The sequence below is a fragment of the Saccopteryx leptura genome, chromosome 2, assembly GCF_036850995.1.
Source record: "Saccopteryx leptura isolate mSacLep1 chromosome 2, mSacLep1_pri_phased_curated, whole genome shotgun sequence".
In the NCBI taxonomy this organism is placed as follows: domain Eukaryota; kingdom Metazoa; phylum Chordata; class Mammalia; order Chiroptera; family Emballonuridae; genus Saccopteryx; species Saccopteryx leptura.
In genome coordinates this window covers 327,946,031-327,972,339 of record NC_089504.1, presented here as the reverse complement: position 1 = coordinate 327,972,339, position 26,309 = coordinate 327,946,031, and the positions used below count along the sequence as shown (strand labels likewise).

The 26,309-nt window shown below is 40.1% G+C and overlaps 1 protein-coding gene across 2 annotated transcripts in view; it reads right to left on the bottom strand.

Moving 5' to 3' along the window:
• The window catches only part of RABEP1 (rabaptin, RAB GTPase binding effector protein 1), an 81,854-nt gene that overhangs the window by 30,829 nt on the left and 24,716 nt on the right, over window positions 1–26,309 (bottom strand). The window contains exons 2-8 of one of the 2 annotated variants that reach the window (XM_066363366.1): window positions 24,626–24,754; window positions 22,911–23,114; window positions 21,533–21,693; window positions 17,152–17,271; window positions 9,617–9,752; window positions 5,539–5,717; window positions 1,575–1,706 (exon numbers count right to left, since the gene is read on the bottom strand). In XM_066363366.1, the coding sequence (XP_066219463.1) occupies window positions 1,575–1,706; window positions 5,539–5,717; window positions 9,617–9,752; window positions 17,152–17,271; window positions 21,533–21,693; window positions 22,911–23,114; window positions 24,626–24,754 (1,061 nt within the window). The remainder of the gene's footprint in view (window positions 1–1,574; window positions 1,707–5,538; window positions 5,718–9,616; window positions 9,753–17,151; window positions 17,272–21,532; window positions 21,694–22,910; window positions 23,115–24,625; window positions 24,755–26,309) is intronic. The other variant, XM_066363367.1, reaches the window with a different exon arrangement.

Here is a 26,309-nt window from a genome sequence, read left to right as displayed (position 1 = left end):
AAGTGATTTACCAAGCCAGGAAAATAGGTAGGGGTAGGAGAGTGAAATTCTGGAATGCAGGGGCAGTATAAACAAGGCACATGAGCACTGACAGTAAATAGAAAGGTCAGGCTGTGATGAAGTAGACAGCACAGTAAGGCTGGAAGGATTTTTCAACTGTGAAGGCCTTTGTATGCCAAGCTAGAGACCCTTCTGAGTTTTAATCCTAAAGGTAATAAAAGAAACATTTCCATGATTGAAGAGGAGATACTAATGAGTCTTGAAGAATAAAAAAAAAAAGATTTCAGTACTCAGCAAGGCAGAGGGAGGTAAGCATTCCAGGTGAAGAAACCAACATGCAAGGTGGGGAGTATAGCACAAGAGAACCAATGTGGTTAAAATAGTGATTATGAATGAATGGCCTCGACTGTCTGAGTGAGGAATTTGTACTTAATTAAGTAGGCAATGGGAATCAGTGGTAGTTTTTGAGTAGGGAAGTGGCCTGACTGCAGCTGCAACTTAAGAAAAATAAATCTGACAGTAACCCTGAGGGAGTGGAATGGGCTGAAAACAGGAAGCCTACTGAGGAGGCCCTTGACACACTAGATGAGAGGTGATGAGGCCATAGGAAGACCACCTTACACTTTCCACCACCAGGTCTCTCTACTCTGCCTGAAATGTTCTACCCTACCCATCATGATCTGCCAAACCTCACCTGCTATTCTCAAGGCTTAAGAGCTTATACTGGTTAATATTTAATATATGCTATAGAGAACTGTTTCAATATTTTTTTAATGTTTATTTTATTGATTTTAGAGAGGGGAAGGGAGAGGGCAGGAAAAGGACAGGAACATCTGTTCCTGTACATGGCCTGACCAGGGATCAAACCAGCAACCTCTGAGCTTTGGAACAATGTTCAAACCAACTAGGCTATCTGGCCAGGGCAGTGTTTCAATATTTTAGATAATCTCTTTTAAAACAAAAAATTCAAAGTACTAGCAACATTAACTATACATATAAAAAAGATTTTACATTTAAGATTTCTTCTGGCCCTGGCCTGTTGGCTCAGTGGATAGAGTGTTGGCCCAGCGTGCAGATGTCCCAGGTTCGATCTGTGGTCAGGGCATACATGAGAAGGAACCATTCGCTTCACTTCTCTTCCCCTCTCTCTCTCCTTTCTCTCCCTCTTCCTCTCTCACAGCCAGTGATTCGACTGGTTCCAGTGTCAGCCTCAGGCACTGAGAACAGCTTGGTTGATTTGAGCATCAGCCTCACACAGGGTTTGTCTGGTAGATCCTAGTCAGGGCATATGTGGGAGTCTATCTCCCCTCCTCCCACTTAAAAGAAAAAAAAAATTTCTTCTTCTTTTTTAATTTTGGAACCACTGGATAAAAGAACATCTAAATTGCAGAGACTGTGAGAGAAACTGCAATGTGTTTTGAATAGTACTATTTATAATACCATAAAAATGACTGTAAGTAAATATTATCTAACTTTCAGCTAGTAGTCATATACTTCCCATCTGAACAATGTAATTGATTGATATATGAAAAGCTAAAATGGTAACAATGATTTCAATTACAGATTTACTATACCTCTTCATTTGATAACTGGGCTGAAGATTCTTCATGAGTTAAAGCACACACTACTGGTATTTTCACTTCTTCCTCAACATCTGTTTTTTTGTGGTCCTTTCTCTTATTAAGTCTTTGTTGTTCATCTTCCTGCTAAAAGTTAGGAAGAAAAAATATATTTTACTCAGGTACATATAATTTCAACACTCAGAAAGGCAGAGGGAGGTATGCATTACCCAGGTACATTTAATTAAATTTATTTATATTTAATGATTCATGTAGGTTTTTTTTTATTAATTTTAATGGGGTGACATTGATAAATCAGGGTACATATGTTCAGAGAAAACATCTCTAGGTTATTTTGACATTTGATTATGCTGCACTCCCATCACCCAAAGTCCAATTGTCTTCCGTCACCTTCTAACTGGTTTTCTTTGTGCCCCTCCCCTCCCCCAACCCCCTCCTTCTCCTCCCCCTACCCTGTAACCCCCACACTCTTGTTCATGTCTCTGAGTCTCATTTTTATGTCCCACCTATGTATGGAATCATATAGTTCTTAGTTTTTTCTGATTTACTTATTTCGCTCAGTATAATGTTATCATCATGTTGTTCTTTAACCACTCAAAACAAAAAAAGAACAAGAACTTTATGATATGAGAAAATTGGACACTTGTTTGTTTTATAATCATATTGAAGGGCAACTGGTCATAACAAAATGTTTTAATATTATAGGGACAAAGTATAAACCCTTGTAAAAAGAAGAAATCAGGAAATAGCTTCCAGAAAGTATATAATGTGAAAAGCAAAACATAAAAAAGCAAACAATCCCTTCTTCTTCAAATGATCCAAAAATGAAAATTTACACAGAACATTCCTTCAGATTATTGTAGAAAACTAACAGGGAAACGTTATTACTCATCTATCAGTATGATATATAAATTTATATGAAATATAAAAGGAATGATTAAAGTTGATGTAATCATTCATTCAACAAAGACAAGTAAAATACTTTTAATGTCTAATGGGAAGGGACAAACATACAAACTATAATACTATACAAGTGTGCTTTTTTTTGTTTTGTTTTTTTTGTATTTTTCTGAAGCTGGAAACGGGGAGAGACAGTCAGACAGACTCCTGCATGCGCCCCACTGGGATCCACCCCGGCACGCCCACCAGGGGGTGATGCTCTGCCCCTCCGGGGGTCGCTCTGTTGTGACCAGAGCCATTCTAGCGCCTGGGGCAGAGGCCAAGGAGCCATCCCCAGCGCCAGGGTCATCTTTGATCCAATGGAGCCTCGCTGCGGGAGGGAAGAGAGAGACAGAGGAAGGAGAGGGGAAGGGGTGGAGAAGCAGATGGGCGCTTCTCCTGTGTGCCCTGGCCAGGAATCGAACCCAGGACTTCTGCACACCAGGCCGACGCTCTACCACTAAGCCAACCGGCCAGGGCCCAAGTGTGTTTTTTTTTAATGACTGATTTTATAGGAGGGAGGTAGAAAGGGGACCCCCCAAAAGGTTACACTTCAGCTGGATCTCAAAGGATCAGCTAGATGAGTTTGCCAATTGTGTAAGGAAACAAGCAAGGGTTCCACGGAGACAGGAAGAAGGTACAAAAGTAAAAGGGCCACACTGAAGGAGTACTGAATAATCTGATGTGAATGAAAAGAAGGCAGGCCCACAAGAAGTGAGGTACATGGAAGGGAGTAGTGATTAAGTGCCCAGACTCTGGAATCAGACTGGCTCAAACCTCAGATCTGCCATTAGTCCTTACTTCATTTGGATAGTATTACTGTTTGAAGAACTACATCAGATAAAGCTTTATAAATAAAGTTAGCACAATGCTGGCATATAGTAAAAGCTCAATAAATTTTAGTAAAGGCTTTAAATGATTAGTTATAGGAATTAAGACTGTTTTAATGGACAGCAGGAGGATCATGATTAAATCTGATTTTCAGAATCTAAATCTTTTTTTTTTTTTAACAGAGACAGAGAGAGAGTCAGAGAGGCATAGATCAGGGGCCCCCAAACTTTTTACACAGGGGGCTAGTTCACTGTCCCTCAGACCGTTGGAGGGCTGGACTATAAAAAAAAACTATGAACAAATCCCTATGCACACTGCACATATCTTATTTTAAAGTAAAAAAACAAAACAGGAACAAAAACAATATTTAAAATAAAGAACAAGTAAATTTAAATCAACAAACTGACCAGTATTTCAATGGGAACTATGCTCCTCTCACTGACTACCAATAAAAGAGGTGCCCCTTCCAGAAGTGTGGCGGGGGCCGAATAAATGGCCTCAGGGGGCCGCATGTAGCCCGCAGGCCGTAGTTTAGGGACCCCTGGCATAGATAGAGACAGACAGGAATGGAGAGAGATGAGAAGCATCAATCATCAGTTTTTCGTTGCGACACCTTAGTTGTTCATTGATTGCTTTCTCATATGTGCCTTGACCGCGGGCCTTCAGCAGACCGAGTCACCCCTTGCTCAAGCCAGCAACCTTGGGCCCAAGCTGGTGAGCTCTGTTCAAACCAGATGAGCCTGCGCTCAAGCTGGCGACCTCGAGGTCTCGAACTGGGTCCTCCGCATCCCAGTCTGAAGCTCTATCCCCTGCGCCACCACCTGGTCAGGCAGAATCTAAATCTTTAAGTTGACTGTATCTATATACAAGATGAGTAGGTCAGAATTAAGAAATAGAAAAAGGTCCTTGCCGGTAGCTCAGTGGATAGAGCATTGACCCAACGTATGGATATCCCAGGTTCAATTTCCAGTCAGGGCACAAAGGAGAAGCAACCATCTGCTTCTCTCCTCCACCTTCTCCCCCCTTCTCTCTCTCTTCCCCTCAAAGTGAGCCAGCCTCATGCACTAAAAATAGCTCAGTACTCAAGCTTTGGCCCTAGATGGGGTTTGCTAGGTGGATCTTGGTCAGGGCACAAGCTGGAGTCTGTCTCACCATCTCCCCTCCTCTCACTTAAAAAGAAATAGAAAAGAAAATTAAAAAGAAAGAAATTTGATTAGAAAGAACCTTCTAATAATACCTTAAAAAGCTTCTACATAACTATCCTAGGGAAATAACTGTACACAAGCACAATGTAGTAAGGGTATTAGCTGCAACACTGTCTAAAATTACACACAGAAAAGGAAACCATTTATGCCCACTACAAAAAGGATTAAATCAATTAAAGTACATCTGTGCTACAAGGTAACAAGAGATAAATCTCTGATGTGTAAATATATCCAAGATAATGCGTATGAGAAAAGTAAGTTATAGAATAAATACTTACTTATACTATGAAAAAAATCCTAAACACACACTAATAAATACATAGAAATGGCCTAGAAGACTATCTTCTAAACTGATTATTCCTAATTTAAAAAGTGGTTACTTCTGAGAAGGGGGTGTGGGAGATGTCAAGGGATATCTTCTTTACTTTATCACTTAAATTTATAATTTAACTTTGTATTCAAAAAAATTATTTTTAACATGAGGATGTATTTGTTTATTACTCAAGTAATTTAAGTAATTTTTTAAATCATAAAGAGCAAAAAGGGCCTTGGGTATGCAGCACTTAGACACCTGCCTTTACATATCACTCAGTTTCTACATCCCCACCCTGTCACCTACTAATAGGGCTTTTAGAGCAATGTCACGTTAGACTTGGCCTGGATTAACACACTTCAAGAGCCCTAGGAGAACTGGACAGAACTGTAGAGAAAGAATTTCTCAGAAATACGCACTGTTGCATCCTGCAGCCTCTGAAGCGGATCATATTTAAATGTTATTTTCCTCAAGGCAAGGCCTTTTCTAAAGTTGAAAAACAAAATCCCTCAAATGCAGTCATGATGTTTTTTGAAATGGCACACATCATCTTTTCTCAGGCTTGAGTCAATCTCTAATACACATAAAGTAATGGAGTCACATGTGTGTGAGTGGGTTAGGGTGTATTATTAACAAAAGCAAACAAGTCCTACAAAAATGCTATATTCACCTGATCTTTCTTTTTCAGTTCTTCAACTTGTCGGAGCTGTTCTGAAGTTAGCACAATCTCCATTCGCTGCATGTCCCTCATCAGCAAACGCTGAGATTCCAGAAACTGGTCATTGGCCTTCTGCCATGTATGTTTTAACTGGTTGTGTTGTTGTCGCTCTTGCTCCAAGAGATGGCAAACTGTAAGAATCCGCCAATCAAAAACACTGGATTTTAATGGTAGGTGATACAGTATTTCCCAAATTTCTTTCACAAAAACATCTTTTCTACAGTGTCACTCACATAACAGGTGTCATAGGGGATATATTTTGGGAAATATTGATCTAAAGGTTAAAGGTTTAACAACCACTCCTAACCGTCTTTACTTTTTTTTGAGAGAGACAAGAAGGGAGAGAAAAAGAGGAAAGACAGTAAGAAGCATCAGTTCATAGTTGCTACACTTTAGTTGTTCATTGTTGCTTCTCATACGTGCCTTGACTGGGGTGGGGGTGTTCAAGCCAAGCCAGTGATCCCTTGTTCAAGTCAAGCCAGTGACCTTGGGCTGGCTCAAGCCAGTGACCATGGGCTTCAAGCAAATGACCCCATGACCCGGTGACTTTGAGGTTTCGAACTGGGGATCTCAGCATTCCAGGATGATGCTCAATCCACTGTGCCGCCACCAGTCAGGCCAGCCCTCATAATTTTAACAACAGTCCTCCCTTTGTTATTCTTCCTGCCATTAGCCCTGCCCTCTGTTCTATCCTCCACTTTGCTGTTAAATTAAATTTTCTAAAATGCAAAATCAATATTATTACTTGCAAATTTAAAACCCTTCAGAAGAGCCAGACACAAAAGCCACATATTGTAAATCCTATTTATATGGAAATCCAGAATAGGCAAATCTATAGAGACAGAAAGTAGGTTAGTGGTTGCCAGGGGCAGGGAGGGAGGAGAATTGGGGATGTCTGGCAATGGGTACAGAATTTCCTTTTAGAATAAAAAAAAATTTCCTAAAATTAGAATATATTAAAAACCAGCCCTGACCAGGTGGCTCAGTGGTAGAGAGTCAGCCCAGCATATGGAGGTCCTGGGTTCAATTCCCAGTCAGGGTACACAGGAAAAGTATCATCTGCTTGTCCACCCTTTCTCCCCCCTTCTCCCTTCTCTTTCTCTCTTTCTCTTTCTTTCTCTCTCTCTCTCTCTCTATCTTTCTATCTCTCCCCCATCTCCTGCAGCCATGGCTCAATTGGAGTGAGTTGGTCCCAGGTGCTGAGAATGGTTCCATGGCCTCTGTCTCGGGCGTTAAAAATAAAATGGTTCCGGTTGCAACAGAGCAAGGGCCCCAGATGAGCAGAGCATCACCCCCGGTGGGCTTGCCAGGTGGACCCTGGTTGGGGCACATGAGGGAGTCTGTCTCTGCCTCCCCTCCTCTCACTAAAATAAAAAAAGTAAAATAAACCCACTGAATTGTACACTTTAAAAGAGTGAACTTCATGACATGTGAATTATATCTCAATAAAGTTATTATTTAAGAAAAAAGATTATAAATCGTAGATACTCCTTATGGCCCACAGGATAAAATCTAAATCCTTAGTATAAGGTCTCTGTGACGTGGCCCAGGTCTACTTCTCCTGTTCCACATTTTGTACTGACTCTTGCATCCTAATTTTGCTGAACTACACTTCTTTCACTTTCTTACCTTGTACCACATGCAAATGGCCTTGAATGTTATGCTCATCTCTGACAAATACTTACACATCTTTCAAACTTCACTTAAGAACAACCTCTTTGAAGAAGTCAGTCTGAGGCACTGCTGCCTCCTAACATATTTTCAATCCCAGCAACTGCACTAACTTGACTGCTTATCTAATGCCACCAATTTGGGCTGTTGTTACACTGCTACTTAATCTTTACCTGTCTTCTTTTCATCTAAATACTATTTTTTTCTCTACAGTATTTTTCAGTATGGAAATTACTCTATCCTGGTACTCATTTGAGTGACCCTTCCCAGATACTTTTCCAGATATATTATGAAAGATTGGCAGTCTTACACTATTTCTGGAAACGCTGGGGCAAATAGTTTAAACAGAAATTCCTTTCTCTTTTTTTGGACGGCTTTCAGAGTTTAGGTGTCTTTTTCACTGCAGCAGTATATTTTAAAAAATGTTTTCTGAAAGCCAAAGATTCGCTCAAACTTTGAGTTATTTTTGTAACATTTTATAAAATAATTCTGTACATTCATATAATTTCGGCTTTCCACTATTTAAGAAAAAAACACTAACTCATATGCAAATCTAAATAATTTACAAAAGAGCTTATATTCCATAGCATTTGATGTACTTAAAAGTATTCTTTTTTTTAAATTCACTGAAAGGAGTGGAGACAGAGAGGCAGACTCCCGCATGCGCCCCGACCACAATCCACCCGGCAATCCCACTAGGGGACAATGCTCTGTCCATGGGGCATTGCTCTGCTGCTCAGCAACTAAGCTCTTCTTAAGAAGTGTCTGAGACAGAGGCCATGGAGCAACCCTGAGCAGCAGCACCAACTTACTCCAATCAAGCTATGACTGCAGAAGAGAGAGAGAAAAAAAGAGAGAGAGAAAGAGAGAGAGAGAGGGAGAGAGAGAGAAGAGGGGAAGGGATGGAAAAGAAGATGGGCACTTCTCCTGAGTGCCCTGACTGGGAATTGAACCTGGGACATCCATATGCTGGGCCAATGCTCTACCACTGAGCAAACAGGCCAGGGCCAAAAGTATTCATTGTAGGACTCTATCACCTCAGTCCTTAAACCAACATATTGAAAACATTACTAGCAAAACCTGCATAAGTATAAGATTTCAAAGAGGCTCATGTATTTGGATGAGGAAAAAAATATAGATCTTTATTTTCACTAACCTCTAACTGAAATTTATCATTTCTTTCAGTTACAAAATTTATGTAACCAACCATAGTAAGTATAACAATACCTATGACTTTGTCACCCAAAGAAGCCACAGATAACTTACCGTATTTCCCCATGTATAATACGCATTAATATGCATTTTTTAAAAAAATTTGAGGTCTAAAAATTGGGTGCATCTTATAGAGTGATTGTAGAATTTTTTTACTTGCATTTCCCGCTTTTTTGCGCTTGTTTTTGCACTCACTGTTGAAGACAGTGATTCATCATCAGACACAGATGAGGACAAGCTAATGGATGGGAGTTCTGACAGTGATGAGGAGTAGTATGAATTTTATGATGAATAATACTTGAGTTCAATAACTTTATTTAATTTTTTTTCAAATTTCAGGCCCCAAAATTAAGGTGCATCTTATACATTGGGGAAATATAGTAACATATCATTTATGCTCAAGCTACTTCAAAATTATGTTATTAAACCTTACTATTTAATGCATTACTGAAATAGCACACTTATTACTATACAATAAGTTTGCAGTTATCTATGTTTTGATAACTTTTTAAATGTTTCTTTTGTAATCCTATGTATTTTATGGATTAAAAACATTATTCTGAAAAAACTTCACAGAATTGTCAAGAGTCCGTGACACAAAAAAATGTTAAGAAATCTAGGTGTATAGGAATCACTAGAAGAATTAAAGACAAAAGAATATTTTTATTTCAATGAGAAAAAGATGAGCCTTCGCCCACTAGCCTGGAAAAACAGAGTCAATTTCTGCATCACTCTGCTACCAGACAAGTAAAATCAAAACTGTCCCTTATAAATGGGTATGTTACTTAAGGAAACCAGAATATATTATCTGTCCTTTCTATCCCATATTCACTTTCGCTAATCTACCTCCATCAAAATGGGTCAAGGGCAAAAGCAGTTTAAGCAGAAGTTCCCAGCCCTATTATCTTTCAGCCAAGAGGTTATGCCCTGTGAAGTTATTACTGGGGTCCTGGAAGAAAGAAAAGCCAATAACAACTGAAGTTATCTTTAGTAGACCTTCACGTCTCCAGATTTTCATGGGAACATTCAAACCAACTGTGAAGTTTAAATTAAATCACTAACATTGGACTGATATTTATTGTTTTGTTAATCAATATCACAGTTCTCTTAGAGACTAAGATAAAAAATAAACAGAATACATACTTACCTTCATGCAATTCTTTCCGCAGTTTCTCAGCATCTTCCTGTAGAACAGATTTCTGAGTATTCAAAACGGCTACATACATCTCTAGGTCAGTCCTACAAGATTTCTCAGCCTCCAGGTAATGATTCAGTTCTTTAACCTAAAACAAGATACAATTCTATTAAATTAAAATTTACATCTGCTATAGAAAACTAAAAAAATACCTGATTATTATTAGTAGGCATTACCTATAATTATATCACGAGAGTAAATATACAATTGAAATTTCATATAATAGTTTTGTACCTTCTTTTCAAAAAAGATGTTCCAATTTGTATTCCCAGAGCAACACATACATGTGCTCATTTTACTGCATACTCAGTAACACCAGGTTGTTTTTATATTCAACAGTAGTTATTTTCCAAAGATAAAAATAGTACCAAACCCCTTTAAATTTGATTTTCTCTGATTTCTAATGAGGTAATTCCAAATGCCTTAAATTTATTGAAAGGAGACACATATTTACCAAAGGGAAAAAGAGCAAGTCATGATGGAAAAAATAACTGTCCTCATACTGTAACAAACACAAACTTGAAATCAAATACAGAATACTTTTATAAATGCACATCTTTTTAAAAACTGCTTTATTTTTGTTGAACAATGAATAGTAAAATATTAACAATTTAGTCTAAATCTGAAAGTTAAAACCAAAATAAAATGCAACCTTGCCCTAAGTGATTATAGAAATCACTTGTTTCACCCTGTCTTAAATACTGTTCATCTGTTAGCCACTTAGTTAACTTTTAACTTATTTCTTTTAGATTTATTCATTTTTTGAGAGAGAGAGAAGGGGGGAGGAGCAAGAAGCATCAACTCCCGTCTGTGCCTTGACCAGGCAAGTCTGGGGTTTTGAACTGGCGACCTCAATGTTCCAGGTTGACACTTTATCCACTGCGCCACCAAAGGCCAGGCAACTTTCAATTTTTTTAAACGGTTATGTTTAATGTAGTTTTCAAGGTCATTTTCATGCCTTTAAATCTTCCCATTCCTTGCCTGACTAGGCGGTGGCACAGTGGATAGTGTCGAACTGGACGCAGAGGACTCAAGCTTGAAACCCCGAGGTTGCCAGCTTAAGCACAGGCTCATTCATCTTGAGCGTGGGGCTCACCAGCTTGAGCGTGGGGTCGCTGGCTTGAGTATGATATCATAGACATGATCCCATGGTTGCCGGCTTGAAGCCCAAGGTGGCTGGCTTGAGGCCAAGGTTGCTGGCTTGAGCAAGGGGCACTCGCTCTGCTGTAGCCCCCTAGTCAAGGCACATATAAGAAAGCAATCAATGAACAAGCAATCAACAAACAACTAAGATGCCACAACGAAGAATTGATGCTTCTCATCTCTCTCCCTTCCTGTCTGTCTGTCCCTATCTGCCCCTCTTTCTGACTCTCTCTGTCTCTGCTAAATAAATAAATAAATAAATAAATAATCTTCCCACTCCTTCAAACATGAAATAGCTGACTGATTTATTTTCAGTTATCTTCACTCCTAGACTATTACTAAAATACAGTAGTACTGGTCACAGACTAAAATAATTTTGTAAATCTGCCATTTGATGCCTCACTGGAGGTTGTAGCTAATAAAAAGATACTAACCAAAAACAAACAAAAATATACTAACCAAGCATGACAAAGTGCTGGCTGATGTGAGGCATTTTCCCTATTATCTGGAAAGGGTGATAATTCAATTAATGGTATAAAGAGAGTCAATATGGCAGATATAAAATGGAGGTATATAACCACTAACTCCATCAGTTATTACTTCTTAGAATAAATATTTTACTCAATTAATAATTACTGAATTTCTAACATTCAAAAACCACTGAAGTGTGTGGTGGTGCAGCAGCTAGAGTGTCAACCTGGAACATTGAGGTCATGGGTTCAATGCCCTGGGTTTGCCTGGTCAAGGCAAATACAACAAGCAAGCAATGAACAATTAAAGTAAAGCAACTATGAGTTGATGCTTATAGCTTCCCCTGCCACCCTACAAAATCAATAAATAAAATTTTTTTAAAAAAGCTATTGAGGCACTGGCCGGTTGGTTCAGCGGTAGAGCGTCGGCCTGGCGTGCGGGGGACCCGGGTTTGATTCCCGGCCAGGGCACATAGGAGAAGCGCCCATTTGCTTCTCCACACCCCCCCTCCTTCCTCTCTGTCTCTCTCTTTCCCTCCCACAGCCAAGGCTCCATTGGAGCAAAGATGGCCCGGGCGCTAGGGATGGCTCCTTGGCCTCTGCCCCACGCGCTAGAGTGGCTCTGGTCGCGGCAGAGCGACGCCCCGGAGGGAGAGGGAGAGGGAGAGGTAGAAGGAGAGGGATGAGAAATATCAACTTGTAGTTGATTCACTTTAGTTGTTCACTTATTGCTTCTCATATATGCCTTGACAAAGGGGGTTCAAGCCAAGCCAGTGACTCCTTACTCAAGCCAATGACCTTGAGCTTCAAGCTATTCACCTTTGGGCTCAAGCCTGCAACCTTGGGACCGTGTCAATGATCCCGCGCTCAAGCCTACATGCCCGTGCACAAGTCCACAAGCCCATGCTCAAGCCATGGCTATTTCGTTATCTTGCTGCATTGTCTAGGACCACAAACATGATCTGAACAAAATCACTGAGCATGGGTCTCCTCATACTGTTCCTGTCTTTAATGGCATATGGTTGTAAACATGCATCATTAATTATAATGTCTGCTGACAGCTTTGTAAATAGCCCTGTACTAAGTTACTGAGTGTTTAACTTTATGAAACGCCTCTGAATCTAAAGTAAATATACTGCTCACAAAAGTTAGGGGATATTTCAAAATGAATATGAAGGGATTAAAAAAGAAGCATTTGATTTTTTTTTATTAAACAAGAACGTCAGAAAAGCAAACAACAAGTCAAGCAAAGTTGTTCAATTATGGAAATGAGATAAAAAACCAACTTTTATTTCATCGGTGAAAATGCACTATACCAGTGGTCAGCAAACTCATTAGTCAACAGAGCCAAATATCAATAGCACAATTGAAATTTCTTTTGAGAGCCAAATTTTTTAAACTTAAGACTATACAGGTAGGTACATTGTTATTAACTTAATTAAGGTACTCCTAAGCTGGCCTTTGCTAAAAACGTCCTCAATCTGATTGAGGTACATTCGCTGAGGTCGACCCCTTCCAACTCTCCCATCCACACTTGTCTTGCATACTTGTTTCGTCTATCTCCCTTCTTTCATCCTCTCTCGTACTTTTGTCACCCGCGCACATTTGCGGACGCGACTAGCACTAACCACTGCACAATGAGACTGCTGACTGACTGGCACTCAACTCATGCATGAATCGTGCGCACCTTCCCCGCACTGCATCCCACGGCCACCTGCCTGCATCTCCCAATCCACCTACACCCCCCGCGCGTACCTGTGTGCCTCCACGTGGTATTTTGTGGAAGAGCCACACTCAAGGGGCCAAAGAGCTGCACGTGGCTTGCGAGCCGAGGTTTGCCGACCACTGCACTATACAAAAGACTGAAAGTACTGGAATATCCGCATGTTTCCCTGATCCCCTAATTTTTGTGAGCAGTGTATATATCTTCTCCTATGATCTTTTTATGTGGTACATAATAGTCATAGGTTTTCTGGTGATACACATCCTTAAATTCCTGGGAATATATGTTATTTGGTCACACTGCCTTTTAAATTTTTTCATTTTAACTACACTTGAAACTTTTTGTTTCTGTATTTCTAAATGAGATAAATCTATAATTTTCCCTTCCTATACTAATTTTCTGTGAATGTGTCTATGTTTGTAAGGAAGTTATACAAGTCTCTAAAATGACTTGGAGAGATTTTCCTCATTTCTACTGTCTAACACATTTTATAAAATATAAAAAAAATCTCCAGAAGGTTTGGGAAAATGTGCCTGCAAAACCAGTTGACTACAATGTCTTCCAGAAGAAAGGAAATAGGAGAAAGAAATTTTTTTACTATAAATTCGTTTTAATAGTTACTCACTACTTTAGCTTTCCTTTTTTATTGAGACTTTGACTATCATTTATTAGAAACTCTCATTTCATCAAATTTCATTTCAAATTTGTGACATTGTTCATAGTATTTATATTATTTTAAAATCTTTGATTTGTAATGTTCCATCTTTAATTTCTAATGGTTTGAGTCTTTTTTTTCCCTGATTAATCTTATTAGAAATTTATCTTATTAGTTTTTCCATTTTTTCATTATATTGACATTATCAATTTTTCTTTTGCCTTTTTATTTCACTAATTTCTGTTCTATGTTATTTCTTTCATTTATATTGCTTGTACTATTGTTCTTTTAGATTCTTGAGCAAAATATTCAAATCATTCAATTTTTTTTTTTTTTTTCATTTTTCCAAAGCTGGAAACGGGGAGGCAGTCAGACAGACTCCGGCGTGCGCCCGACCGGGATCCACCCGGCATGCCCACCAGGGGGCAATGCTTTGTCCCTCTGGGGCGTCGCTCTGTTGCATCCAGAGCCATTCTAACGCCTGAGGCAGAGGCCACAGAGCCATGCCCAGCACCCGGGCCATCTTTGCTCCAATAGAGCCTTGGCTGCGGGAGGGGAAGAAAGAGAGAGGAAGGAGAGGGGGAGGGGCGGAGAAGCAAATGGGCGCCTCTCCTGTGTGCCCTGGCCGGGAATCGAACCCGGGACTCCTGCACGCCAGGCCGACGCTCTACCGCTGAGCCAAGCGGCCAGGGCTCAAATCATTCAATATTTTAAAATTCCTTTTTCCATACAAGTTAATTTTTCATTTTCAGACATTTTACTTTAGCTATCATTATACTATAATTTAAATAAATTATGGTCAGTTTCTGGTCTGTATAATACCAATTCTTTAAATCTGTTGATACTCCCTTTGTGACCTTATGAAAAGTATATCTAAAAAATGATACTTATTTCTATGCACTATCTTAAGTGCTTTATATGTGTTAACTTATATAATAGCCTTATGAGGCAGGTAATATTATCTCCATTTTGCAAGTGAGGAAATAAAAATATAAAAAGATTAAGTAATTTGCCCAAGGTCACCCACTAAATTAATGCTGAAGTCTTACTACTATGCCCTATAGCAGTGGTCCCTAACCTCCGGGCCGCGGACTGGTACCGGTTGTGGGCCATTTGGTACCAGTCCGCAGAGAAAGACTAACTAACTTACATTATTTCCGTTTTATTTATATTTAAGTCTGAACGATGTTTTATTTTTAAAAAATGACCAGATTCCCTCTGTTACATCCGTCTAAGACTCACTCTTGACGCTTGTCTCGGTCACGTGATACATTTATCCATCCCACCCTAAAGGCTGGTCTGTGAAAATATTTTCTGACATTAAACTGGTCCGTGGCCCAAAAAAGGTTGGGGACCACTGCCCTATAGTATAAAATACAGTCTCTTTCTTGGGTACAGGGTTCTATGTGTCTTACATCTAAATTATTAATCAGGTTGCTCTAAAGTCCTATACACCTCTTAAGATATTTTTTACTTGCACTATCACTTGCTAAAGGTTAGTTTAAATATCCTATTATAAAGCCCTGACCATGTAGCTCAATTGTTTAGAGCATCATAGTGACATACCAAGGTTGTGGGTTCAATCCCCAGTCAAAACACATAAAAAAATCAACCAATGAATGCATGAATAAGTGGGACAATAAATCGATCTCTCTTTCTCTCTCTCTCTCTCCCCTTTCCTCTCTCTCTAAACCCAGTAACTGTAAAAAAAAAAAAAAAAAAAAAATCCAACCTCTTTGATATGATTATCAGTTTACATTTACAAGAACAGTTGATGCATTCCATTTCTACATTACTATGTTGTGTTTCTGTTTACTATCTCTTTTCTTAGTTTTTGTTTCTCTTCTAAAACACTTTCTTTTAATTAGTAAAATTTTCGACACTTTTGCATTTCTTCTGTTGTGTCTTTATAGCCAACAAATCCAGCCATACTGTAACTACATCATCTCTAAAATATCAATTACTGGCTGGTTTCAGAAAACAAAGTCAACTTTGAATAGCTTATTTTCCTTAATAAAAAAATGAATAGAGCCCTGGCTGTTGGCTTAGTGGTAGAGCGTCAGCCGGGCATGTGGAAGTACTAGGTTCGATTCCTGGTCAGGGCACACAGGAGAAGCAACCAGCTGTTTCTCCATCGTCCCCAATTCTTTCTTTCTCCCCCCTCCCACCTGCAGCCATGGCTAATTTGAGCAAGTTGGCCCCAGGCATTGAGGATGGCACCATGGCCTCGCCTCAGGCACTAAAAGAGATTGGCTGCCAAGCACCGGAGCAACAGCCCCAGATGGGCAGAGCATTGCCCCATAGGAGGGTTGAGTCGCAGTCAGGGTGCATGTGGGAGTCTGTCTCTCTGCCACCTTGCCTCTCACGTAATAATATAAAGAGAAAAAAATTAAGAAAATGAATGAGATTGGATTAAGAAAATAAACACTGGCCTTGGCCAGTTGGCTCAGTGGTGGAGTATCAGCCTGGCATGTAGAAGTCCTGGGTTGAATTCCCAGTCAGGGCACACAGGAGAAGTGACTATCTGCTTCTCCACCCCTATCTCTCCCGTTCTCTCTCTCTCTCTCTCTCTCTCTTCCCCCTCCCACAGCCATGGCTCCAATGAGCAAGTTGGCCGCAGGTGCTGAGGATGGCTAAATGGCCTCGCCTCAGGGGCTAATATAGCCCAGTTGCCAAGCAATGGAGCAGTGGCCCCAGATGGGCAGATCATCAGTCCCAGAAGAAGGTTGCTGGGTGGATCCCAGTCGGGGATACTGCGGGAGTCTCTCTCTCTATCTCCCTGCCTCTCATTTGATGATTTAAAAAAAAAAAAAAATGAAGAGGCCCTGGCCAATTGGCTTAGTGGTAGAACATCGGCCTGGCATGTAGATGTCCCGGGTTTGATTCCCAGTCAGGGCGCACAGGAAGAAGCACCCATCTGCTGCTCCACCCCTCCCCCTCTGGCTTTTCTCTCTCTCTCTCTCTCTCTCTCTCTCTCTCTCTCTCTCTCTCTCTCCCTCTCTCCCTCTCTCCCTCTCTCCCTCTTTCTCTTCTCCTCCCCTCCAGCAGCCAAGGCTCCATTAGAGCAAGTCTGCCCCAGGCGCTCAGGATGACTCCATGGTATCCGCCTTAGGCACTAAAAAAAAAAAAAAAGGCTCAGGTTGCATAAGAGCAAGAGCCCCAGATAGGCAGAGCATTGTCCCCTAGTGGGCTTGCCGGGTGGATCCTGGTTGGGGTGCATGCGAGAGTCTATCTCTGCCCTTTTCTCGCTGAATAAAAATGTAAAAAAAGAAATACTAACTTTATAACAAAGAAGCACCAGCATCACTATTGTGATTGTTTATAATACCACAAGGACAAAATCATCTCCCATCATTTTTTTATATTTTAAAAATAGCAAGATCCTTAAGATGCATAGCCTAAATTACAGTTTTTATCCCCTTAGTGATTCTAACTTTGCTTAGGCATTAGAGCAGAATCTTGGGTTTTAAGCAAATGAATTACAATGTTTCACAACCTTTGAGGCCTCCAGCTCTTTAACCTTGTCTTCTGCCTCTGTCAGTTTCTCTTTCAAAGCTGCAATTTCCTTCTCCATGGGCATCACAACAGACCGAAGTTTTTCAGCATCCTCTTGGGCCTATGGTTAAAAAGAATTAAATACTATAATTTACTGACTTATTGCTTTTCTAAGAAATTCTTCCCCCCCACTTATTAAAATTAATACAACAAATAAGTGTATAAGGCACTCAGAAAACTGAATCATGTCTTAATTTAAATGTTACATTATTTTATTTTTTAATGTTGCATTACTTTTAATGTCAAGTCATAATCATAGTTTTTGCATATACCCTATTTAGAATTTGGAATTAGAAAAATGAATTTGGCCCTGGCCAGTTGGCTGAGAGGTAGAGCATTGGCCTGGCATGTGGATGTCCCAGGTTTGATTCCTGGTTATGACATAAAGGAGAAGGGCCCATCTGATTCTCCAACCCCTCACTTCTGTCTCTTATCTGTCTGTCTCTCTCTCTCTCTATCCGTCCTCCTCTCCTCTCGCAGCCATGACTCAATTGGAGCGAGTTGGCCCTGGGTGCTGAGGATGGCTCCATGGCCTCAGCCTCAGGCTCTAAAAATTGGCTCTGGTTGCAACAAAGAATGGGCCCCAAATTGGCTGAGCATTGCCCCCTAGCAGGCTTGCTGGGTGGATTCCGCTAGGGGCACATGTGGGAGTCTGTCTCTGCCTCCTCTCTTCTCACTAAATAAAAATAAATAAATAAATAAATCAAAGACATGTAAATTTACAATATCTTCAGTCAAGACTGATTAGGGATGCTTATAAAGGTCAGCTGATAAAAACCAGCAGGAAAGCAAAAGGAGGGAAAAAGCAAGGAATTAACACAGATTGAGTTATTTATTAATGAAAAGACCTCACAATTCTAAGTGTTACATATATTTACAAACTAAACTTTTAAAAGACAATTTTTTTTAATGACAGAAAGGTCATTAAAAACAAAAATCTGAGCCTGACCAGGCGGTGGCACAGTGGATAGAGCGTCGGACTGGGATGCGGAAGGACCCAGGTTCAAGACCCCGGGGTTGCCAGCTTGAGCGCGGGCTCATCTGGCTTGAGCAAAAAGCTCACTAGCATGGACCCAAGGTCACTGGCTCGAGCGGAGGGTTACTCAGTCTGCTGAAGGCCCGAGGTCATAGCACATATGAGAAAGCAATCAATGAACAACTACGGTGTCTCAACGAAAAACTGATGATTGATGCTTCTCATCTCTCTCCTGTCTGTCTGTCCCTACCTATCCCTCTATCTAACTCTCTCTCTGACCCTGTAAAAAAAATAAAAAATAGCCCTGGCCGGTTGGCTCAGCGGTAGAGCGTCGGCCTAGCGTGCGGAGGACCCGGGTTCGATTCCCGGCCAGGGCACACAGGAGAAGCGCCCATTTGCTTCTCCACCCCTCCGCCGCGCTTTCCTCTCTGTCTCTCTCTTCCCCTCCCGCACCCAAGGCTCCATTGGAGCAAAGATGGCCCGGGCGCTGGGGATGGCTCTGTGGCCTCTGCCCCAGGCGCTAGAGTGGCTCTGGTCGCAATATGGCGACGCCCAGGATGGGCAGAGCATCACCCCCTGGTGGGCAGAGCGTCGCCCCTGGTGGGCGTGCCGGGTGGATCCCGGTCAGGCGCATGCGGGAGTCTGCCTGACTGTCTCTCCCTGTTTCCAGCTTCAGAAAAATGAAAAAAAAAATAAAATAAAAATAAAAAAATAAAAAATAAAAATAAAAAAATTAAAAAAAAAAAAAATCTGAGAAACTGTCACAGCCAAGAGAAGCCTAAAGAGACATGACTAAATGTAATGTGATATCCTAGAGTAGATCCTAATACAGTAAAATAGGCCTTTGGTAAAAACTAATGAACTTTGAATACAAATAGACTTTAGTTAATAACTTTCTCAATATTGGCTTATTAATTGTGACAAATGTACCATACTAATGTATAATGTAAATAATAGGAGAAACTGGTGTGGAGTATATGAGAATTGTACTATCTCCACAACATTTCTATAAATCAAAATCAGATCTAAAAAAGTTTACTTTTAAATTTTATTTATTTTTAGAGAGGAGAGAGAAGTGGGAAGCATCAATTCATAGTAGTTGCTTCTCATATGTGCCTTGACTAGGCAAGCCTGGGGTTTTATTTTTTTTATTTTTTATTTTTTTCACTTTTTAGAGATGAGAGAGAGAGACAGAGAGAGAGAGAGAGAGAGAGAGAGAGAGAGGAGAGAGAGAGAGAGAGAAGGGGGGGAGGAGCTGGAAGCAACAACTCCCATATGTGCCTTGACCAGGCAAGCCCAGGGTTTTGAACCAGCGACCTCAGCATTTCCAGGTCAACACTTAATTCACTGTGCCACCACAGGTCAGACAAAAATAAAGTTTATTTTAAAAAATAAACTTTAAAACTGAAAAAAGGGGGATCATAAATATGAATATGAATATTATTAAAAGGCTGAAAAAAAACAATTATCCTCATATGAATGGGTAGTTGTAGCTAGAAATAAAGTTTCCAATGATAGCATCAAATATAAATTCATTACAACTTGAGGGAAGTGAAGGCTATCTACTTTAGGAACTACATTAGATGACTAAGTGACTCTAGTGATAAAGACATTGTCAAATCCTCAGGAAGACAATGACTTCTAAAGTGTGGTGGCGCAGTGGATAAAGCGTTGACCTGGAACACTGAGGTTGCCAGTTCAAAAAGAACGCTGGGGTTCGAAACCCTGGGCTTGCCTGGTCAAGGCACATATGGGAGTTGATGCTTCCTGCTCCTCCCCCCTGTCTCTCTCTCTCTCTCCCTCTCTCTCTCCTCTCTAAAGTGAATTTAAAAAAAAAAAAAAAAAAGAACGCTGGGCTGACCTGGTCAAGGCACATACAGGAGTTGATGCTTCCTGCTCCTCCAAGCCTTCTCTCTCTCTCTCTCTCTCTCTCTCTCCCCCTGCCTCCCTCTCTCTTCTCTCTAAACATGAATAAATGAAAAAAATCTAAAAAAAAAATTTTTGGCCCTGGCCGGTTGGCTCAGCGGTAGAGCGTCGGCCTAGCGTGCGGAGGACCCAGGTTCGATTCCCGGCCAGGGCACACAGGAGAAGCGCCCATTTGCTTCTCCACCCCTCCGCCGCGCTTTCCTCTCTGTCTCTCTCTTCCCCTCCCACAGCCAAGGCTCCATTGGAGCAAAAAGATGGCCCGGGCACTGGGGATGGCTCCTTGGCCTCTGCCCCAGGCGCTAGAGTGGCTCTGGTCGCAACATGGCGACGCCCAGGATGGGCAGAGCATTGCTCCCTGGTGGGCAGAGCGTTGCCCCATGGTGGGCGTGCCAGGTGGATCCCGGTCGGGCGCATGCGGGAGTCTGTCTGACTGTCTCTCCCTGTTTCCAGCTTCAGAAAAATGAAAAAAAAAAAAAAAAAAAATTTTTTTTTTCCTGAAATGAGAAAAAAGAAAAAAAATATTCCTCAAAGTTCAAGCATTTATTTGGGTGTTGGGTTCTCAGATGATATTTGCATTATTTAAAAAACTAATTATAAAACCATAAAAGTAGTACTTATATGGACCAAGAATCAGGAACCAAAGAGTCTGATTAATGTGATTGAAAAGCCAAATTCTAATTATTAGTTTATATAATGTGTGATTTAAAATACAAGTATGCATATAAATTATTAATGTAAAAGTTCATATAATCAAACTGGTTGAAAGCCTTTTACATTTTCTCAATGATAAAATGTTTCACCTTGTATTTAACTGGTCTATGTTTTGGCATCTTATGGTAATATGTTCAAGCATAATATGCAGTACATTTGTCTCAAAGGACCAAGGTATACTGAAAACAAAGGAAAACAAAAAACTAAAGAGCTTTGGTTTAGACACAATCTCCAAGCAACCACACTCATTCAACAAATATTTATTGAGCACCCATATATTAGATATTACTCTAGACATGTAGAATACACAAATAAACAAGTCACCTGCCCTTATGGAGCTTACATTCTAGCAAGGAAAAAAAGGCAGTGAACAATAAACATAATAGGTGAATGCTATGCATACAAAAAAAGAAAAATTAGAATAGGATAAGGGTGATCAAAGGAGGAAGGTGGATAGGTTGTGATGTTAAATAGGCTGGTCAGCTTAGGCCTCATGAGGAGACATTTGGTCACAGATATGAAGAAGGTAAGGGAGTTTCCTATACAAATACATGGGGAAGGGCATCATATTATCTAGTACTATATTTAGGTTTATGTCCAAATAATTCCTCTAACAGAAAACATAAAAACACATCTGCTATTACCACAATATTAAAGCATCTTGCATTTGGATTCAAATATTTCTACAGATAAATATATTCCTTCATACCTTTTTCATTTCATTTTCTAAATTTTCCTCCTCTTGACCTTCAGACAGCCTTCTCCTTAAATCAGCTATTTCCCTCTCTGCAGATTCTCGATACTGTGCCCACTGTGTTCGCTCCTGCTCCAGCCGAAGGTGGAACTGGTGCTCATAGTCACGAACTGTTTCTACAAAACATCACCAAATATTTTATGTCTAAGCATTCTAGAAAAAAAAAATGTTCTGGCACAATAAAATTTAGTTATTGTCTAATTTCTAGAAATCTTTTAATGTGTAGAAATTTTGCTAAGGGCTTCAAGTCATCATCACTGATCTTCAAATAAACCTGTCATATTATTTTACAGATGATACCTTATTATTATAAGGCAGACTGAAGGAGGATCAGCCATTTTTCAGCCATGAGGCAAAATGAGGATGAATAGCGAATATGAAGAAACAGAATGATTGAAGGAGCCTAGAACACTGGAGACATCATGGAACCACTGCAACCAGCTCTAGATGACCTACCTCTGAATTTCTTCTTCTGTAAATAAAATGAACTACTGTGTAAGCCACTCTAGTCAGCATTGTTACAGAGGCTCAGAGTAATTCCTAGATGATAGCTACAAACTCAAGAAATAGGGCCAAACTGAACCTGCCTTCTTACTGAGAGCACTTAAGCAAAAATGACCACAACTGCTAAGTGAGAAAAAAATGACATCACTATTTCATGTTTATAATAAAACTAATTTCAAGAACCCAAAGATTCAGGGACAACTTCATTTAAATATCAACTTCTCAGGAAATGCAGGATGTAATTAAGCACTAATGCCAAGAGCAGAAAGAGACTAAATTATACTACTCTTCTTTTAGACCAAGAGTCACAAGCTGGCAGCCCAAAAAGCCTTTTCTAACCCATAGGCAATTCTATCTCATAAACTGCAGTGAAATTTTCATAAAAAAATCCAAACACTTCTTAAAAATGTAAAAGATATGACAACACAGGACTGGATGGGCAGTAATGAGCTAGAACTAATAGTATAAATAGTAAGTTTCCCTTTTGCATAAGCCTCTCCCTGTGCCCATATACAGCTTTATTCATTGACATTACTTGCCTGACTTCTATAAGAAAATCCATTTCGAAGCCCTGCTTTGAATTTTATGATGAACTATATAGTTCTCAATGAAGACAGAATCTTTGTAACACCCTCATTATAATTGTCCATTATTAAATTTGTTAAAGATACATATGATATACCCCTATGTAAATTGGCTTCCTTCCATTTTGAAGAAGACAGTACATCTTTAAGATGATAATACACAGAGCCACAAATGAAACTCTGAAAATGTTCTCAATCATCAGAATCAGATATCTTAGAAATTCATAAAACAGATCTAATGTTACCTTTCATAACAGCCTGAAGTGAAGCAACTTCTTCTCTCCACTGTCTTTTTACCTCATCTATAGCTTCTTGTTTGGTATTCTCAGAAACTGTCGCAATGGCTTTAATATTCTCCATTTCTGCTTGGGCTTCCCAGAGCTGTGTTCGAAGGTGCCCCAAATCATCTTGTGCAGCTTGTAACACTGCATTTTGTCTCTTCAGATCCTCTAGAAAAAAAGTAAAAGATTTTCCACTAATGAGAAACTCACTTTTATCAGGCTGGCTCTGTAATGAAGAAATAAAGTATTAAATTAAAAATGTTAACATTGTAATAAAGAAGTTAAGCATTAAATTTGAAAATGTTAACTTAGAAAATAAAACCATTTTGCCTGAGCTGTGATGGCGCAGTGGATAAAGCATCAACCTGGAATGCTGAGGTCACCAGTTCGAAACCCTGGGCTTGCCTGGTCAAGGTATATACAGGAAGCAACTACATACGATGAGTTGATGCTTCCTGCTTCTCACCCTCTTCTCTCTCTCTCTCTCTCTTTCTCTCCAAAAATCAATAAATTAAAAAAAAATCCCTGGCCAGTCAGCCCAGAACGTGGATGGCTGGGGTTCGATTCCCAATCAGGGCACACAGGAGAAGAGACCATTTGCTCCTCTACTCCTCCACCTCCCCTTTCTACTTCCCCCGCCCCTGCCATGGCTCAACTGAGTCAAGCACATTGGCTCAAGGCACTGAAGATGGCTCCATGGAGCCTCCATTGAGGCACTAAAAATAGCTCAGTTACAAGCATGGCCCCAGATGGGCAGAGCATTGGCCCCAACCCCCAGATGGGGGTTGCCGGGTGGATCCCAGTCAGGGCACATGCGGGAGTCTGTCTCCATGCCTCCCTTTCTCTCACTAGGAAAATAAATAAATAAATAAATAAATAAATAAATAAATAAATAAATAAATAAAACCATTTTAAAAAACATTAAGATTTAAGGTTTGTTGGATATCAAAAATCAGTTATTAACTATGTAACCAGATGAGGATTAAAGTCATTGTTTTAGAGCTAAATCTAAGTTTTTACCCACAGGCTGAGTTTACTTAATTTTTATGGCCTCTCTTCCACATCTACAAAACAGAGATAAAAATTCCCACATCAGAAGGTTGTTTTAATGATAAAACAATTTATTGAAAATGTTTACTAGTACAGTAGCTTGCACAAGGAAAACATTCAAGAAATGGTAAATAAAAGAAAACATGGCAGCCTGATCAGTGATGGCGCAGTGGATAGAGCACTCACTGACCTGGGATGCTGAGGTCCCAGGTTCGAAACCCTGAGGTTACCTGCTTGCGTACAGGCTCATCCAGCTTGAGCCAGGGGTCACTGGCTCAGCTGGAGCCCCCACCCCCACTCCCCACCCATCAAGGCACATATGAGAAAGCAATCAATGAACAACTAAAGTGATGCAACTACAAGTTCTCATCTTTCTCCCTTCCTATCTGTCTCTGTTCTCTCTCTCTCTCTCTCTCTCTCTCTCGCTAAAAAATAAAAAATCGACAAGGAAAACTCGGATTAATGCATTGTTTTTCAATTCCATACTTAACCCTTACTCTAAATAGAGTTTTATTATATAATGTCAGTACAAATAAAATCAAGGTACATTCAATAACATTGTACTACCAAGAAACCTGACATTTTAAGGCAGTTTTCATATGGGGTTTGGGAAAGGCTTATAAACTTACCCTCTTTAGCCAAATACAACTCTTTAAATTTTGCTCTCTTTTGATTAAATTCTTGCTCAAGCTGCTGTTGTGCACGTAAAAATTCTGCATTAATTTTTTCCAATTCTGCTACCCGTTGCTGAAGAGAAACTGGAAAAATAGATACAAGTAAACATGTAATAACTTTCATTTTTAAACTGTTACGAGAATAAATCAGTATTCCAGCTGCATATTGCTATAATGTCAGCTAGTCAAGCTTCTTCCAAAGATCCAATATATTCTAATTAAAATAAATAAATAAATAAATAAGACACTTCTGACCTGACCTGTGGTGGTGCAGTGGATAAAGCGTCAACCTAGAACACAGGTCGCCAGTTTGAAACCAGGGGCTTACCTGGCATATATGGGAGTTGATGCTTCCTGCTTCTCCCCCTTCCCTCTCTCTCTCCCCTCCCTAAAATGAGTTAAAAATTTTTTAAATCTTAAAAAAAAAAAGACAATTCTATTAGACTTAATACATACACTGTGAATGACTCGTGTAAAGTGAAAACAGCCTATATATAGAAAATCACATACAGTATGGCAAATTTCCCAAAATAGAGCTTCTAAAGTCCCTTTGACAGAATGTCAGTCCACTTCTGGGATTGTTAAATATTAAATTATTTGGGCTATTTATCCCACAAATGAACCCACTGCCAATCCTACTAGCTCGTTTCTCTCAAGCAGTACAAGCAAAATCTAACAGGTTCCCTGGCTAGTATATTCATACCAGCCTAAACCAGTTTTCCAATTTCAAGAGGATTCATTACCATTATACTGAAATCATAATCAAAACCTGACCAGGCGGTGGCGTAGTGGATAGAGCGTCGGACTGGGATGCGGAGGATGCAGGTTGGAGACCCCAAGGTCGCCAGCTTGAGCATGGGCTCATCTGGTTTGAGCAAAGTTCACCAGCTTGAGCCCAAGGTTGCTGGCTCGAGCAAGGGGTTACTCGGTCTGCTGAAGGCCCACAGTCAAGGCACATATGAGAAAGCAATCAATGAACAACTAAGGTGTCGCAATAAAAAACTGATTGATGCTTCTCATCTCTCTGTGTTCCTGTCTGTCTGTCCCTATCTATCCCTGTCTCTGACTCTGTCTCTGTAAAAACACAACAACAAACAAACAAAAAAAAAACTCTTTCATAAAGAATACAGAACTGTATATTCTGTATGAATTCTCAATTACTGGGAGATTATATGGTTTTTAGATTCATGTTGACTATGGAGTGGCAGAGAATGGGAACACATTTTTACTTTACGGGCTCTACACTTTGGACACAGCTAATTAAATAAAATATGCCTATCCGGACCAAACCCAGAAGCTCTTCTGGTGCAAGCAAGAGGTGGGAAATCCAGGAGTCCAACCCCTGACTTCTTCCTTTGCCCTGACAGCAACCGAACCACAAAGCTATAACTAATTGCTCCAGGGAATACTTATCAGGACTACCACCACTGCCTGATTCTAGGCCAGAAGAGGTCCCAGTTCCTTACTACAAACCACCCTAGATAATGATTTACCTATAACTTTAACCATAATCTCAGATTATGTGTGAAGGTCCTTCCCTCCCCCCTCTCTCAACCCATCACTCAATTTAACTGAACTAATTTTATAGTACATTGAAAAACACAGCCCTGGCTGGTTGGCTCAGCGGTAGAGCGTCGGC